Below are 13,154 nucleotides of genomic sequence, written 5' to 3' on the forward strand. Positions count from 1 at the left end.
TCCCATGCTGGGATCAGGATATTGCAGGAGGGCACTCAACAACAGGTGCCCAGCACTGCCCCTCCTGGGGTGGGGGCTCAGAATGCATCTGATTTTGGGGGATTTCAGCCAGACAAATTCTGCATTTTCAGTGCAAAACCATAACTGGAGAGGAGCAGCTGGAAAACCCAACCTGTGCCAGGAAATCAAACACACCTGTGCTGGCCTGGCAGGGGGGATGACAGCACACAAATCCCACACAGGGGCCATCAGGGTTTAGGCACTAAGCTGATTTGAACTGATGGCTTGAAAAAAAAAATAAGGTAAAACACTATGTAGCACCTAATCTTGTAAAATAATAAATGCAGCAATGGACTCCCAACATTCCCTGACCAAAGTTTGACAGTGCCTTAAATTGCATAATTATCAAACAATTCAATTTCATTTGTCTGGGACAAAGCTAGTGGCTTTTATTTTACAAAGACCATTCATCACTTACATAAATGTGATAAAACTAATCCCGATCCAAAGCTCCTTTGTGGGATTAATGTCCCTTAAAACAGGGAAATGAGACATTCCATTCCTTCTGGGAAAAATGCTGAAGGATTGGGAAAGAACTAATTTATGGCTACAAGGCTGCTGATGATTAATGTAATATCCCCAGTCTACAATGCAACCTTCACTTAATTAGTGCCTGTAATTGGGAGTTGTAAAGATAAGATTAATTGAATCTTGAGGATGTTAAAAGTTTAATACATTGGAACACGGTTATTGTGTTATCTGAAACTGCAGCCTGCAAAAAGCCAAGCGAGGCTTTAGAGAACAGCCCATGGAGAGACAAAGAAAAAAGACTTGCTTGGACAGAAACCAGCCAGAGAGGAGGAATTTCCAGCTTGTAAAAAAGAACTATATGCAATAATATACAAATGAAAATACCCCAGCACAGAATGGTAATAGCTGACTCCAATTTTAGAAATTAACTTTTTTCTTTGGGCCAGTCTTTAGGAAGCAGAGCCTACACATCCCTCTGCATTTTTTCTTAGGAATTCAAAATATTAACTGCAGAAGAGAATTAAAAGTAGGTCAAATTCTGCTTTAAGTTATGCTCACAAATCTGACTGATTTACATAAAGATAGGCAATAAAGACAGATTTTGTGCTGCTATTTAAAACTAGGAAGAGAAACAGAAGGCTCCTGCATGTATGGCACAGATTGAGCTCCATCTACACACAAAATGATTAATTATGAGGCAGAACAACAATGGGAAGATTAAAAACTGCTGCAATGCAAGGGGTGCAGTCATGGAGCAATGAACACCCAGCAAGGGCTGGCTCAGGGTGCCACTGATGACCCCTGCTCTCTGTGACAACCAGCAGTCCTGGTGTCCCTCAGCACACTTTGTCACCATCCCCACAGCTGGGGCTCAGCTCAGCTGCAAAACCTCAACTCCACAGGCAAGCCACAGGTAAAATACATCCAATAATTTCCTTTTCTACAGGCATGACTTCAAGAGCCCCCCAGTGCTGGGAACACTGAGCTGGATGTGCCCCTCTGGCTCAGCCTGTCCCCAGGACAAGGGACATGATGACCACGGAGCCAAACCAGCAGCTGGGTGGAGATAAATCAAAGCTCCAAGGCACTGGGCATGCAAATCACCCTCCAGTTCTTATTCCAAGGGTCAGCCTTGCACAGGGTGACCAAGACAAAGGGCCAGGCTTCACCCAAAACCCTGCCACTCAGCAGTTTGGGGATTACAGCAGGAAAAATGTGCTGCTGCTCTGCCAGAGAGCACGAGATTTACACAACGGGGAAAGAAAAACCAGCTCGAGATAAAAAAAAAAGTTATAGTTCTGTGACTCAAATGTCATCTTACCCCCAAGTCAACAACCTGAAAGTAATATACTGAGCCTTTTAAATTACTTTTTTCTACTTTCCACGAAAACAACAGAAAATCCCTGAAGTGGATCAAGTACCATTTGTACACATCTAGAACTTGCTGTTCTGTGGGAAAGATTCTCAGCTTCCAAACTTATTTCATGAAATAATTCCAGCATTTCTGATCTCTACTTCCAAGTAATTTTCTGAGTTCTTGAGTCAGAATCACAAGTCCAAAAGATTTTGCCCCAAAGCTATAAATGTGTTAGAAAATGATCTTCCTGGAGTGGTGGCTTGCTTTTGTTAATATGGAATCATGGAATCCCAAAATGGTTTGGGTTGGAAGAGATCTTAAATATCCATTTCCACCCCTGCCATGGGCAGGGACATCTTCCACTGTCCCAGGCTGCTCCAAGCCCTGTCCAACCTGGCCTTGGACACTGCCAGGGATCCAGGGGCAGCCCCAGCTGCTCTGGGCACCCTGTGCCAGGGCCTGCCCACCCTCAGAGAGAGGAATTCCTTCCCAACATGAATTTTACTGGACAGTCCCCGCTCCATCCTTAACACAAAAGAGAGGTCTGTCCTATTTGCCATCATAGGATACCATTAATAGAGTCATTTTCTTGGTGTTTTGTCTATTCCCCTGGAATGGAGCTTGATGGATGTGGATAATTATCAGACTATAAAAGCCAGCAAATGTGCTATTTTCTATCGCTCTAAATCATCAAACAAATAAAGTGTGAAACAGCATTTCTGAATACAATTTTCCCCTCTAATGGTTTAGAATTATTATCAGGAACAATGAGAATAAATAAGCAAATGTCTTGTGAATTAAGAATTAAACAAGTGTGTCAGTAAAAAGAAGCATTCAGGCCATCCTGGGATGCATGGATGCCTTTGGAGGCCACCAAGGAATGATGGAACAGGGAATTCACTTGGGCAGCTCCCAGCACCAGGTGCTCCTCAGGGACCTCCCAGTCCCAGGTTCTCCCCTCCCTGCTGCTTCCTCAAAGGCAGCCAGCTCAGTTTTGGCTTCCAGTGGCCAAAAAACTAAAACTTCATCCCTAGCAAAGGCCTGCTCATAGCTGTTTTCTCCTTGTTTAAGAGGAATTTTTCTCACCTGAAACCATCCCTACCTATGGCAGAGGACCAAACCATCCTGTCCCTTCATCCAAAGCCTCCAAGACCTCTTCACTCCCAGAGTTTTTGCTAGTTGCACCTTGTTCCACACCTCATTTACATTCTCTTGCACCAACACAGAGCAATTAAGCAGTGATTAGTTCACCAAATCCCACGCCCCGCTCTCTGGGAGTCTGGGCTCCATGGGCAGGGGAGGGTTCAACCACAACACTTTGGAAATGTCACTTCAGTGCCATTCCTGGGAGAAGGTAAGAAACTCAATTTCACAGTGTCTGCACAAGGTCTGCCCAAGCAGCCCCACACAGTTTAACACACCATAATTATGGAATAAGGAACAGAAACAGAACGGGAGCAGCACATTTAAAATGTCCAGGCCAACGTGTCAAGCTGGGGTGAGTTATCTGTCTTCAACGCAGATTTAATTGTGCCAAGAACAGTGACCCTTTAAGATTCAAATGCCAACCTGCTCTCAGCCACGACAGGCAGAATGAAAAGCTGCTATTTCAGCCTCTGTAAGGCAAAGGGTGCCCATAAACCCAGAATCTGAACCCTGACCTTCAACTTCTTTAGCCCCCACGACAGCAGCAAAGCCTCCAAAGAAAACCCCTTGGTCCATCAGGAATATTTATCACCCAACAGAAGCATTAAGAACCAGCATTAGCACAGGGTGGTCCCTCCCTGCAAAGTTCAGATCCTGCTCCTGAGGCCTCATTTTTCTACAAGGTAAATCATTAAACAACATCTCACTGTGTCAGAGCAAAGCTCAGAGTAGAAGTGGGGGTTTCCATGCTAGAATCTACCAGAATACCCTGAGCTGAAAAGGACCCACAGGGATCAGAGACCAACTCCTGCTGTGCAACACTATTTTTAAGCTGTTTTGCCTGTATGTGAAAAGAAAAAAGGTATTTCAACAAGAAGAACTGACTGTTCCTTTGTTGGTAGCACTGTCACCTCCCTTCCATGGTCACCTCTCTTTTCCTCACCTTTACCCTCCTCCATAATTAACCTCCCTTCATCCCTCTCTCCCAACAACTTAAACAGTTAAAAGTTAAAATACTGAAATCAACTCCCTTTCTTCTTCTCCTCCTCATCAAATCTGAGGTTGGCCCACACTGAATGGGCTGGAAATCTCCCATTTCCCTTCTCAAGAGCCTGGTTAGGAAAGGAGAATCCCTGGCCTCCTTCTCCTCTCCCCTTCTGCTGTGGCTCCTTCCCATCAGCAATGCAAACCCTGCCTGGAGATAAGATCACACAGGGACCAGAGAGCTCCTTGTTCCTAGGAAAGAGCCTTTATCAAGTGCCTGCAGTTTTATCTTGAATGGATCACTTCACAGGACAATGGATGATGGAATTCAGTATCTTTAACCAACAGTGTCAATGATTTCAAATAATGACATTTTTATTGAAATACACCCAGAGTGAGAGATAAACACAGAGGCTGGGGAGTATCAACTCCAAAAGCCATAATTAGGAGCAAATAGATAATGACAGGACCAAATCACAACCCCAAAACACACCAAACCCACCTGCCTCCCACAGCTGCTCAATGCAACCCTTGGGGAAGTAGCACAGGGAGAAAATCAGGGCAAACCTGCTCAGGAAGGGCCTGGGCACCACCAAACACACCCAGCACAGGGCCCATTTCACTCCAGACAATCCCTTCTCCACACACAGGACTTTCTCATTTTCCACAATATGAAGAAATGGCAATAATTTTGCTGCCAATGGAACAGCAGGATGAAAAATTTCCTCCTTCCCCAAAGAAACTGAAGTTGTGACTGCAAACTCTCCATTTGTTTTCCAGTAAGGATGGGTAGAATATCTCGGGTTACTCTGAAGCTGGGATCAAATCCCTGGAGACTGAGTACTGGAAGATTAGAGTCAAGCCTAACTTGTGCCAATCATGTACTTCTGAAAGACTCTTCAACCCTTAGAGTTGCCTTGAGCTAGAAATAGGATTAAAGAGCCATTAGTTTCAAGAAGTGACATTAGACAGGAGCTTTTTAAAATTCTGATTTTAAAGCAATATGAATTTTCAAGAGGTACAACTGAGCTCCAAGATTAGCACAATGGGCTACTTTCACTGTGACTCACTAACCCCCGACTCAACGAACACAAAGAGGAGATTTTTCCAGAACTCCAAATGCAATTTTCAAATACATTTTGTTAAAAGCAGAGAATTTAATGTGAACAACCATCTGCTCTTGGAAGGACTCGCAGTGCCCCAGTCCAGTCAGCTCCACAGCACAAGTGCCAGGCACAAAGCACAAAATTACAGAGCACATTGGAGTCTCTCCCTCCACGTGTAAAAATAACCCATAGCCTGCCTCTGCCTGCAGTGAATGAGCAGCATGAAGGAGCCATTTTACTAAGAAAAGGTGTTTGGGGAAAAACATTATGAAGTCATTTACTCATTCAGTTTAGCCAAGAAGATAATTAGTACACAATTCAACAGAGATGAATGACTACAATATTCATCCCCTTGCCATTCCCCGTTATTTGTTTGGAAGAACCTGTTCACATCAGATTTATTTCCCTAAACTGGCAATCAGATTATTAATTACTGGTTGTTTTTGTAGTGGATACCATACAAATAGAAAGAAAAGCAAAGATTATCCTTCAAAGAGCCTGTATTTTAAAATAAAAGCTCATTTCAGCTCCAGAAACAAGGAGAAAAAAGGTAACCAGGGGAGATCAGAGCTATCTGTGCCTTGTACCAAGTGACCTGTGTGAGCTGCCTCCCTCACCGGGCACAGCAACATGTATTCCTGAAAAAACCATGGATAATTGCCTCCAGCAGAACAAAAGAAATTTGCTCATGAGTAATGAAAGATATTCTTAGATTAGGAAACCCCTTGTGCTAGAGGTGCAATGCCTCTACACACACACTCTTTTCTTTTCCGAGGAGAAAAAAAATCCAGCATTCCAAAGGTTTAATGCTCCTCATCCATCAAACTGCACCGTTCCCAACTACAACTGCTTTGAAGTGAGAGCTGTGTTCTTGTCAGCATCAAAGCCACAAGTGTTGTAGCTGAGATTTGATAAAGATCACTGACACAGTTTGTAAAGTTTCCTTTATTTCTCCTGTTTGATCCCCTTTGTGTGGCTGATTGGGCAGGTGGAAATGAAGTGGATGCAAACCCAGCACATTTATTCCTTGGAACATTAAGGGGTTAATGAGTGTACAGCTCTCAGACAGCACCAAGTGCTATTCAAGTGCTGTCATTACTACGGGCTCCTCTTATTTTAAACCTCACTTGTGCTGCACTTGGCATCACCCCTCGACAATTTTCCCTGCTGAGTAAAGAAAGAAAAAAATCCCCGCTGATTTCTGCCAGCGTGTTAACAAAATGTGAATAAAGACAAAGCTCTGCAGCACCACTCCTGGTTCCTCCCAGCCTTCCCAAGCCCTGCTTCCAGCTCTGTGCCAAGCTGGAATTTGCAAGCTCATTGTCCCACGGGGAGTCAGATCAGGCTGAAGGAGTGAGGTGGAGCATGGAAGCACATCTCCCTCCCCTCCAGTCTCAGGGCTCTGCTCAAAAGCCTCTGTTATTAAACCAATCTGTGATCCTGTCAGACTTCCATAGATCTTCATTTCAAACCAGGCCTGAGCTCTGAGCAGACACTTTCAGAAGGCAGGAAGGGGTTGGAGCAAGAGCCTTCCTGGATCAAAGACCTGCTTCTCTCAGTCCAGCTGGGGCTCCTGGGCTGACAGCAATTCCTGGGCTGCAGCCACAGCAGGGACCACCCCAGGATGCTGCTGTGGAAATGAGACACGACCCCAGATCAGCACCTCCTCCTGCTAAAATCATTCTGGAAAGTGCCAAGAGGAACCACAGGTGGGAAGGGTCCTTTCTTTGCTGGGTCAGGTACAACAGCTCACAGATGAGCCTCAACCTCTGAGATTTCTAATTTCAACCAATGGAACAGGCTCAGTAAAGATGGAAATGCACAGATTGAAAACTGAAATGGCGGCAAAGCACAAAGTCATTCCGTGCCTTTTGCAGTGGGTTTGGGTGAGAATAAAAACCAAAGAGGGCTCTGGAGCTGAGTGAAAGGGGTGCTGAGGCTGAGATCAATCCATCTGTGCCTCCTCAGGCAAGTCCCACAGCTGATTCCATCAATCCCAGAGCCTGGCTTGACCTTCATGGCATTTTCTCTCAGTCAGATGAGGGTGAATGAAGAAAGGCAATACTTGAGTCCTAACTTCCCAAATCCCGTGCCTCCTCTGCAGCAGAAAAATGACCTTTTAATAATCTGTCTACAACAGCCTAATGAAAGACCACAAAAACCTGAGTCTATCAAAAAGAGAAATCTCCGCTATTCCAGTTGCAGCACCTGATTGGGAAGATAATCCAAGCCAGAGCTCATTCAGGTCCTGGACAACATGGTGACCCCGTGGATTCTGAAAGCAAACCAGCAGTGAGCACTGAGGGACCCCCTCATCCTTCTCCCACAGCACCACCTTCCAGGAAGAAGGGCTGGGGAGCCGGGCTGGGAGGGGTTTGTGTTGATTAACTAATGACTGCAGGCTTGCAGGGCTGGATTAACGACTCTCTGCTCTCAGTTATCAGAGAATTACAGGGGGATACAGCTCTGCATCCCAACACATCCCTCCTTCCATGCATCTCCCAGCAAACCCACATGCACACGGATTCTCAGTGCAGAAAGCCCATTCCAAAGCAGATTTCACCTTCATTTTAGAAAAGTCAGGAGAGTGAAAAGCTGTTCTGCCTGGCCATACTTTATCTCACATTCCTTTTATCCTTTTTAATGAATATCCCTGTTCCTTTCTCTCTCCCTTTTATCAACAGAAAAGGGTCTTGCTCTGCCAAATCTGCCTGAGAGCAAATGGTGTTGCAGTTAATCTATAAATCAACCATCACCATAAATTCTGCTCTTTCTCCATCCAAAACAGCAGAGCTGTAAAACAGATTACATGGGACAGCAAAGGCAGGAAGGAAATCTGGGAGCTGTGAGGAGCTGCCATCATGGCCAAATGGCCTTCCCTGCTTCTCCTCTCTCCCAACTCCACCCAAAAAGCCTCCAAACCTCTGCTGCCAGGTCTGGAACACTTTTAGGAGCAAGGACACCTCACACGCTTCCCATGGAAGATGATGCAGACCTTGGGGATTGAGGGAGGAAAGGCTGCAGAATCCTCTCCTGAATTCCCTAACACCAAGAAACAGGAAAAGCAAAACTCAGGAAAATAAAAATTCTCAATGTGGAGCATCAGCTCCCTCAAGGGCAAATCTCAGCTGTGATTCCAGCTAATGCAGCCTAAGGAATCTCCAGGGTGCAAGGGCTACTGAGACCCCAAAAACCAACACGTGCAGTGACATCTGATCCCTGCAGTGATTCCAGCAGCCTGGGCAGTGCCCCCTGAGAGGAGGGAATGGTGGGAGGCAATAAATGATGAAGGGACAATGGCCTGCCCCCTGCAGCCACACAGTTCTGTAGCAAACATAAAAGCAGCTGCTTGCAATGGGATTACACCGAGCCCAGGAACATCTGGGAGAGTGTTAAAGCAGGGGGCAGAGCAGAACATCACAGAGATGGTGACAGGGGTGAGGGGCAGCATCCTGCACAGCAAATGAGCAGAGAGGCTGCCAGAGTTAAGCTCCGTGACTGTACTGGGTCATTCTCCTCCTCCAAGGCAGTTTTCCAGGGATTAACATTTCCTGTCCTGAGGAGAGGACAGGACAAGAGTTCAGCAAAGAAAGCTGCAGTTCTTGCAGACCAGAGTGAGAAATAAAACCAGGGAAATCCTCAGCACTTCAGATCTGCTGCTGCTTCAGGAGGGGCTCTCAGCCAAGGCCAGAGAGGGCTCCCTTGAGAATCCCTCAAGGGAACACCCGCCGAGTCCTGGCTGGAATCTCCCCTCACAGGCCTGTTAGGAAAGGTGAGCTTTCCCTGCTGACAGCAGCACTACCAGATACTACAAATGCATTAAACTGTAGATGTTACAAGAAAGCCATGGAACTCCTGCCTGGTTTGGCTTGGAAAAGACCTTCAATCCCATCCAGTGCCACCCCTGCCATGGCAGGGACACCTTCCACTGTCCCAGGCTGCTCCAAGCCCCGTCCAGCCTGGCCCTGGACACTTCCAGGGATCCAGGGGCAGCCACAAGGAGGATGTGCCCTCCTTGCCTGCTCCTTGACTGGACTTGTCCCACCCAGGGAGCCTCACTGGGCACCTGGAGGGAAGAAAGCAGAAATTCTAAACTATTTTAACCAACAAAGGTTAGGGGTAACTCCATGGACTCTCAGGTTTGCAGTCCTCAGACTTTCACCAGACAGAATTCCAGAAGTGTTTCTGGAATGTAATTGTATCTGTGACCAGTGCTTCCAACTAATCATATTATTTTAAAGTTCCTTTGGTAATTTGTCCTTAATTCCACACAAACTGCTGTTCTGGCATAAAGTGTACTTTGTGATATCAAAGTCAAACAGATTAGGCATGATCCACTTCCAGCGAGGGAGTGTTTTGGAGAGGAGATGATATAACTTAAAAGCTAAAGCTGGCTCCCTGTTTTAATTAAAGGGGATTAAACATCCATCATGATAAGGGAAAAGGGACATTTTATAAAAATCAATTACCTTCCTCGGTGTCAGTCTGGTTTAACACCTGCAGTTTCAGAGAGAAGGAAGAGTGCAACATCCCACCAGCACTCAGGGAAGGTAAATTAAATAGTGTTACGGCAAGATCACAAAATATCCAAGAGAAATAACTGTATCACCCAATCAGGTGGCATTGACAAAACAAGATGTTACACTCTTAAAGTGTATCAGGCAAATTCACAATACTCAGGTTCAAAGTCTCCCTGCAGCACTTCCCCACGCCAGGAAGCCTCCAGGTAGGGATTGCACATCTTTATGGAGATAAAAGGAAGTGCTGGTGGAGCACCTCAGCATCTAAAAATATTCTTTTGGAATTGCAAAGGCTGAGGCACATCCATTCCTCAATAAAATGCCATAATAACCATGAAGAATGAGGCTTGGCACTCAGCTTTGTTGCTTCTGTCATTATAAAATCAGTTTCTGCTTGCACCGTTTGACAATATGCTCAATTTTAGATCTCACACAGGAGTGTATGAGGTAATTATACACAATATGTATAATTGATACAGCAAAAATTCCCACCATGAGAGGTTTAATATGGGGCTGCAGAATTAAATACATTTCAGTTTTTTCAAAAGTTTGAGACTATGAAAAGGTGGCAATTAAATTCCTAATGCGAGAGGGACATTTTACTGTAATTTGAGAAAAAAAAAAAAAGCAAGTGAAAGGCTGGATCTGGCAGCTCCCTGCCCGAGGGGCTTCACATGAGGTTACACAACTGCTCCCAACGCTGGGGGTGCTGCATGGGAAGTGCCCACACCTCCCATGCTTCCTGCTCAAGCTGTCAGACTGATTTTCCAGCTGCAACAGCAGCAGTGTGAGAACAGTGAGGAGCAGAGCCTGTGCCTGGGAACAGCACATCCAGAGGGAAAATCCCCCTGGAATGGGGTGAGGCCAGCCCAGAGCAGGGTGGGATGAACAAAACCAGCCCTGCTACAACAGAACTCAATAAACAAATGCACTGCAATCTAGAGGCACAGATAAATCATTTGATGAGGCTGCAAACAGGAAAATGGCTGTTCTCCATTACGTCCTTGCTCTCCCTCATCACTGGGTGACCTTTTGTTGCTCAGCTGCTTCTCTTGGTGCTGAAGGAGCTCTCGAGCTGCATCCGTCCCAGTGCCCCAGCTGAGTGCAGCCCCTGTGAGTGCTGCAGCCTGTCCTGCTCTGCCAGGGCCAGAGCCAGCCAGGGAGGGCTGGCAGCAGCACCTCTGCAGTGACAGGGACACTCATTCAGCACGGACGTGTCACACCAGGCACATGCTCTTCAGCCTGGTGAAGCCCTTCAGCCACTTTCAGCTGGTGAAGCCACACATTGATTTTACCTGCAATCCCAACAGCCCCCAAAACAACTGTCTGGTTGGGGGGAAAACTCAACAGTGCAAGACAGAAATGAGAGACATGAAATACTCAATAGTGATCTCCCCTGGCCCAGGAGAACAATGGCTTTGCCACCCAGAAATGGTTCTTTGTGGTCCAAACATTCCACCCAGAGCTTCCTGAGAAGGAATTTCAGCTCTCCCACAGCTCTGCTGTGAGGAGGGACTGCAGGAGCTGGGCCTGGGCAGTCTGGGGAAGGGAAGGCTGAGAGAGGATCCCATCAATCCATACAAACACCTCATCCATCCATGCAAACATCCCCAGGGTGTCAGAGGATGGTGTCCCACCCCACTATGAGGAAGAATTTATTTCCATGGATGGTGGCAGAGCTCTGGGACAGCTGCCCATGGAGTCTCCCTCTCTGGAGACATCCCAAACCCACCTGGACATATTCCTGTGTCACCTGCTCCAGGTGATCCCACCTTGGCAAGGGTTGGACTGGGGAGTCCCCAGAGGTCCCTTCCAACCCAAACAATTCTGGGATTCTGTGAAATAAACACAGATTTTTCCTAAAACCCACTCAAAGGAGGTTTGTGAGGGAAGCATCTGCATTCTCCCCTGCCCTTCAGAAGGCAGCAGGGCTGGTGGCTCCTCACTCTTCCCACAGCCTGGAGAGAAGCACCCCCAGATAATTTATGGGAGGCATGAAGGAAGAGTTACGGTTTTTAACGAGCAATTTTGAAGCAGATACTACCAATATACAGAGTCCTTGGTTCCACTGAATAAATATCTCTGACAGCCAAACAATAACTCTGCCTCTTATTTTAGAGCTCAACCCCAAACTGGTAGACTTTGTAACTCTCCACACTCCTGCTATTCCCTGAGGTGCTTCCAAGATGATCACTGTCAGAGTCACGGAGTCTATAAAAAGGATGAAGGAAGCTGGGAAATTTCCACAGAGGTGACGCCAGCAAAACAGAACGAACATTTTAGCCATCCCTGAGCAAAGCCGGGCTGCAGCACTGGAATTCCAGCAGTGCAGTCCAAGAGCTCCCCCAGCTGAGCTCTGGGCCAGCTGCAGTCACTCCCAGAAAAGCTCAGGTACCTGGAAAGTTCCAGATCTGCTCCAAGGGGATTCAGATTTACTCTTTGCAGCCAATGCTTGTTCAGAGAAGAGATGGAGAACTCCTTAAGAGGAGCTGTCACGGTACAGAACAAGGAAGGAGGAGCTTGGGAAGTGGCAAACTCCTGCCTGATGCTCAAGGGAAGAGCAGGGAGGCCCTGCCGAAGCAGCATGGCATTCTGTCACAACCCATCCCATTCTGTGTCACACACTGTCACCTACCTATGAAAACTCCACTGAAAGGGAAAAGCTTCTGCTCCAAACATGGCCTGTCTTCAAAACCCTCACTTTCCCCCAGCTGGGGCAGCTTTAGAGGAGTGACTCTCACAAACACAGGATGGCTGGAGAAAGGATGGAATAACCCAACCCAAAGCTCAGGCCAGCTGCTGCCACCCCTCCTGGAGCAGCCCAGTCCTGCTGGGACTGTGCTGGTGTCCCTGAGCTCCTGCTGGGACTGTGCTGGTGTCCCTGAGCTCCTGCTGGGACTGTGCTGGTGTCCCCGAGCTCCTGCTGGGACTGTGCTGGTGTCCCCGAGCTCCATGGGCAACAGGGATAAGGAGCTTCCCATGGGCTGTGGCACCATCTGCTGGAGATGGGACCAGGAAAATGGGTTGGAATTAAGGGATTCTGGAGGAAGAACTGACAGGATCCAAACTGAATCATATTCTGAGCTGGAAACCCACAGGATTATCTGTCCAACCCCTGGCCCTGCACAGGACATCCTAAAAATCCCACCCCGTCCCAGAGCAGTGTTCAAATACTCCTGGAGCTCTGGCACCCTTGGGGCTGTGACCATTCCCTGGGCAGTGCCCCAGCACCCTCTGGGGGGAAGAACCTTTCCCTGGGATCAGTCACATCCCAGTCATAATCCAGAAACACATTTCTGGAGCTCCACCTTGTTTAACAGAGGTATCACAAGAGATTCTGCAAAATCCTCGTGCATCTGCCTCAGACAGTGAGCCCAAGGTTCAGGAATGCTGAGAAACAGATTTCATGACGTGTTGGAAGGATTTTAAAATTCCCATTCACGTTCCACAGAGTCAGCCCCTCCCTGCACCCCTTTGCAGGCCTGGAAAAGAGCACTGGAGCCATTCATT

At 47.0% G+C, this 13,154-nt stretch overlaps 1 protein-coding gene and 1 long non-coding RNA gene across 6 annotated transcripts in view; one reads left to right on the top strand and one right to left on the bottom strand.

The window, feature by feature from the left end:
- Positions 1–13,154, bottom strand: part of KDM4B (lysine demethylase 4B) — a 75,439-nt gene that overhangs the window by 45,955 nt on the left and 16,330 nt on the right. Inside the window, exon 6 of one of the 5 annotated variants that reach the window (XM_068173900.1) lies at positions 6,054–8,166. The exons of the other annotated variants lie outside the window; for them this stretch is intronic. Within the exon in view, the coding sequence (XP_068030001.1) occupies positions 7,863–8,166 (304 nt within the window). The 3' untranslated portion in view covers positions 6,054–7,862. Of the gene's footprint in view, positions 1–6,053; positions 8,167–13,154 lie in introns of those variants that run through there. 5 annotated transcript variants of the gene reach the window in all.
- LOC137463011 (uncharacterized) lies at positions 2,564–5,759 on the top strand. The gene is made up of 2 exons (XR_010993818.1): positions 2,564–3,242; positions 4,096–5,759. It is a non-coding gene; the product is annotated as an uncharacterized lncRNA (long non-coding RNA).

Source organism: Anomalospiza imberbis, chromosome 27, assembly GCF_031753505.1.
Source record: "Anomalospiza imberbis isolate Cuckoo-Finch-1a 21T00152 chromosome 27, ASM3175350v1, whole genome shotgun sequence".
In the NCBI taxonomy this organism is placed as follows: Eukaryota; Metazoa; Chordata; class Aves; order Passeriformes; family Viduidae; genus Anomalospiza; species Anomalospiza imberbis.